This window comes from Fulmarus glacialis, unplaced genomic scaffold, assembly GCF_000690835.1.
Source record: "Fulmarus glacialis isolate BGI_N327 unplaced genomic scaffold, ASM69083v1 scaffold5428, whole genome shotgun sequence".
Lineage (NCBI taxonomy): Eukaryota > Metazoa > Chordata > Aves > Procellariiformes > Procellariidae > Fulmarus > Fulmarus glacialis.
Window position 1 is genome coordinate 29,983 of NW_009227459.1, and position 5,147 is coordinate 35,129.

Below are 5,147 nucleotides of genomic sequence, written 5' to 3' on the forward strand. Positions count from 1 at the left end.
TCACAGGTCCTCTGCCCCAAAATGCTTAACCATCTTGGCAGCTTTCTGTTGGACTTGCACAAGTTGATCAACATCTTGGGCCCAAAACCAGACACTGTTCCAAATGAGAATGAACGCCAAGGAAAGGCAGGAAAAAACCTACTTCCCTCTATCTATTGGCTATGCTCCTGCGAACACAGCCCAGTACGCTGCCAGCCTTCGTTGCTGCCAGGGCACACGGCTAATGCGTTCAGCTGCCAACCATTTTGGACCACCAGGTACAGAACTACATTTATGCTTGTTGACAACAGAAATATACATGAACTTTTTTGCTGAACTGGGGACCTGAATGGCATTTTTTTTTTTTCTTCCTTAAAGTTACAACAACAAAAAAACCAAGGCAGGCATTCAAAGCATTGATACACCACAGCAATTCTTGCCTTAATACAGTTTACAGATGACCACCTCATTTATTATTGCCAAAAGACTTTATGGTGCATTAAAAATCTCAACCTAATACAATCAAGACTTAATGCTAAGACCGACAGCTAAGAGTTTGCCACTTAGTTTTAGGTTTGAGTTCAAAAAAGAAGGTGCCTTCCAGATCACTTGGAGGAGAACTGCTAAGGCTTTCTTCTCCGCTGCTCATATCTTCACAGGAGTCTTCACTAGAAGGAACAGTAGGATTTAAACACAGCATAACCCCTTGAAAGTTGCAAAGTACTCCCCAATACTGCGTTTTCTTGCAAGCTTTTCGTAGTGTACCATCCCAGATCTAAATGCTTCTCGGCACTAAGGCTTAAATCGTAACAAGGTACAATTTCCTTTCTCCTAATGCCAAAAATCTCCCACCAACCAAGAAGCCGGTGTTCGAGATAACAAATATAAATTACTTTAGAAGACTAAAATGCCTTGTAAGCCTCCCCGCCTCAAAAAAAGAGGTATGCCTCCCCCCCACCCCGCAAAGCACTTGTACTTTTGCAACACCACAATGACAGTTCGCCATTTTTTTTCCTTCTGTTTAAGATGTATTTTACGTCCACCGGTATTTTCAAAGCTAGCAATTCTTTTCAAGTAGTATTGAATAGTTATACAGAACTGCCATTAACATTTCCAGAAAATGAGAATTCCTAACAAATTAACCACCTGGTAAAAGTTTTACTAACCTCTCACTTTCATTGAAACATCCACCCTCCGGTATCGTTGGCAACTCGGGAACACTGTAGTAACTGTTCTGTAGATTCTGGGCTGTACGTCTCGAAACAATCCAAACTAGCTTTTTATGATCAGGCTTGCAACATTCAGGAGAAGAATAATCTGCTAGGCATTTCGAGACCAGTTCCCTCCAGTAAAGTAGGTCACTATCACTTATCTGAAAAGCAAAAAAAGAACCTATTCAGTCTATTACACACAGGCTCTGAAGATAAACACCCCCCCTCCCCCTTCCTCCACTTTACCTTCTTAGTAAAGACTTGAAAAAATATCAGTCAAGATAAAAGCAAGTTGTAACTGTGGTATCTCTGTCAAAGTTGGGCCGCTTTCGAAGGTGAATTCCTATACACCTCCTAGAAATGCCCACATTGAAGTCTAAGTCAAGTTAACAGTTTGCCTGTCAGTTGCTTTTACCATTTCCACTATCACTTCCAAAGGAAAAATGAAACCAAGATTATTCCACTATAAAATGGCATAATCTGATACTTTAAGGAACTATGTCCAACCTGCAGAAACTGTGTTAGTTCAATTTGACTGTAAAAGTGACAAGCTTCTTTTAGAACATCAACTGATACAGTATGCAGCTAGAAGCTACAAATCCGAAGTCAGTTATTCAGGCAAAAAGAACAACCAGCCCAGCAGTCATTGTAGTCCTATGAACCAATTGGAAGTTTCTCTAGAACATACAGCTAGAACTGTACAAGTTAAATCCGCTGCTTGTTAAAGCATGTACCATGTAGGCATTAGGTCAGCATTTCTTCTCATTTTATACATTTAAGCTAGTTTCTTAAACCGATAATCCTTTTGCTTGCCAGGCAGCAGCCAAGATGTGCCAGTGCAAAACGACTACCCGATCTCACTCTCTAAGCACCCGTTTTTTGCATTTGGCATTCTACCAATAAAACCATGTTAGTTACACAAGTTGCAGACAGATGCTTAAAGACCCCTTTCATTGCTTATTTCAGCTGATGCCAAACAGCACCTGTAAAGATTGTACACTGACAGCAGAGGTCACTTAAATGTAACATGGTGCATCGTTAACTGCACCAGTCCCAACAACTACAACAATCCACAGAAAATATTTACCTTAGAATGCTTTTGAACCCGCAGAAGGATCTCAAACAGCTCAACAGATTTCAGAGTCTGAACTTCTAGAGTGAGAAGGCACAAGGCCAAGACAGATGGCTAGAAGGACAAAAAAACACCACTCAACATGACATGAATCAAAATCTATCCAAAACTCAAAGAAAGCTACTTCTACTTACTTTTGCTTTAGAAAAGACTAGACGACAGTTGCAAGCTTTTAGCTGTGCTTCCAATTTGTCCAGATTCAGTACTTCTTTCCTGTAAGACACCCAAGAGAAGATGTATTTTTATCAACGGGCATTCACTTGTCAGGAAGTAAAAACCAAGGAGCTGCCCCCTCTACAGCCAATGCCATAATTATTTAAGAGTTAACTAAAGAGAAAAAGGGCTTAGCAAGCATACAGGCCACCACCAATGTGCAACTCAACTCACCTTTCTGAGGTATGACAGAGTACAATAGTATGGTACAAGTGCAAGAAGGTTAAGGCAGTAGTAGCTTTAAATTCAAAGTGCAACTTTTCTGAAATTATCTTTTCCATCCGTTTCAGGTCGGACACAGTGCATTTACATTGGCTGATCCGGATGATCTCATGAGCAGATGGAATATTGCATTCTTCTTCGACTACTCGGGCAGCCAGCTGGAAACAGCAAACTCCAATGCAAGATAAATGCTTCGGTTTCACCTACAAGTAAGAGGAAGCACTATGAATACTTCCCCCCCCATAAACACCATGCGTATCAAACAGCAACAGCTCACCCAGCCCAGGCGAGCTGTTTGGAAAATTCCCAGTTCAATAGAAAGATTTCCTAATCTCAACTAGGCCCGACATCAGTCAGCTCATACACCTCACCCAGTCATAACTAGTTTCATCGCTTAAGTTTCAGCAAAACACAGCTGGCAGAGCCAATAAAGCAGTATCAATCTGCCATAGCTAAGCCAGAGGAAGTGCAGTTCAACAGCTGAGCACCTCTATTGAAACCTTGTTCCACATCACTACGCAACAAATAAATTGCAGTGAGAACTGTAATACCCCGCTTCTCCAAGCGGCAGTGCTCACTTACCCTCAATTTAAAGCCTAAGCAAATCCAGCCTGAGCCTGTTCTAGGCAGTCCTACCCCTCCACAAATCGTTCCAACCTCTGCTATTCTCTCCCATGTACCAACATAACATTTTGTGCAACCTCAAGGACAGTCAGACCAGAGAACTGATGCAACTTTAGTTTTTCTGCCAACTTAATAATGGGGAATAATAATGGGCAACTGGTTTAGGTTTGAATTGTCCGCCATAAAGCAGCACAAACACAAAAAAAAAACCATCCAGGAAATTATTATTCGGTATTAGTTCTAGCGCTAAGCTTAACTTTAACACCTAGAAATAGCCTGTAACATGAATTGTTTTGTTCCTTCTTAATTCCTCCTTTCTTAGTCTTCTTCATCTACCTGGTGAAGGCCACACACTTATTAGAGGAAACAAACCATGCTGCTACTTGCCTTTAGAAGAAAAAAGAACTGTACTCAACTTTTGGTTTACAAAAGAGGACTTCAGAAATGTTGCTAGCACAGAATGAGTAAATAGCTGCAGCCTTCTCCTAGATCACAATCTTCCCCTTTTTGTCAGACAAGAAAGTTCACAGCTGACACTATAGCAGGTCCTCCCCCCCCGAAATACCTTCATAAGAGCCAAGAATCTGTCCAGAATATTAACAGCCAAAACAAACGTTTCAGTTGCAAAACCGAAAAAGTTGGTCAGACTCCAAAGATCTTCCACCTTGGCATTCCTTTGTCTCGGACACAGAGTATTTTCATTCTATGGCAAGAGAAGCAAAGTCAGAATTAGCCAGTGGCAGCACTGATGACTGTGACGACTCATTCCCTAAGTCGTCTTTTACTTAGATCAAAGGAAAGCGATTCTTTTCTTCCGTAAATACTTTATTTCTCTCAACTTAAAAAAATTAATTTAGATACTCGAGACTCAAAACACACCCAAGGTACAAGGATTAAGGCCAGGTCCTGAGTCTCACTGGTGCAATACCCAGCACAACCACACTTCCAGGTACGTGCTTGTCTTTTTAAGACAATAGCTACCAAGTGCGTGCGCACACGGCGACTCCTGACATTACGGAAAGAGAGATGACCAAACTCGGCTTATTCTCCTCTCTGCCTGCATGTCAATATTTAAGCGACAAAAGTTCTGCTTTCAAAACAAACAAGCAGACTGATTTCACAGACTTTTTTTGTTCAACATTAAGGCCCTTTCCAAAAAACTCACAAGCATCCAAAGGAGTGTAAGCCTGCCCTAAACTCTGTAAGGAACTCTTGTTATTAACGTGGAAATGTTTATGCTTAGTTTATTTTTTGCTGTTAAGCACTGAGTGTTTCCAGGTTCATTTCCCTAGACCTTGCTAATGAAAAACTGGTCATTTCCCCATTTGCTAATTGCCTACTTGACATCCCAGCTTTCCTGCAGTGGTACAACGCAGTGGCACAAAGCTCCCGAGACGAAAATAATACACTTCTCTTGGTTCTGTGTTACTCGAAGTTTAAACAGTAAGTATTAAACGCCTAAATATTTCACTTGCCCTGTAGGTCGTACTTTTTCGATGATGTAGGATATGTTAAAAACTACAGATTAAGACTGAGCGAAAACAAAAGGCAAGCGGCGTTTACAGAGGAAAGAATTAACTTTCCGAAGTTAACGCACGTCTCCCTTCTAGCTCGGATTTTTTCTAAGGCACGTATTTCCTTCCCTGAGGAGGCTGCCTCCTCGCTCCGCGCCTGCCCCAGCCCAGCGCCCCGGTCCCTCCCCTCACCTCGGCGGCGCACTCGATGAGGCTGAGCCCCTTCTCCCGGGGCTGAAACCGCCCCTCCTG

The 5,147-nt window shown here is 42.0% G+C and overlaps 1 protein-coding gene across 1 annotated transcript; it reads right to left on the reverse strand.

Moving 5' to 3' along the window:
- Positions 1-304: 304 nt before the first annotated feature.
- CCNG2 (cyclin G2) lies at positions 305-5,141 on the reverse strand (the record flags this gene model as incomplete). Its single annotated transcript, XM_009583143.1, has 7 exons — positions 305-647; positions 1,146-1,351; positions 2,278-2,376; positions 2,457-2,535; positions 2,710-2,960; positions 3,947-4,084; positions 5,088-5,141. Coding segments are annotated over 7 exons (960 nt in total), but the record flags the coding sequence as incomplete, so codon positions are not given.
- Positions 5,142-5,147: the final 6 nt, after the last annotated feature.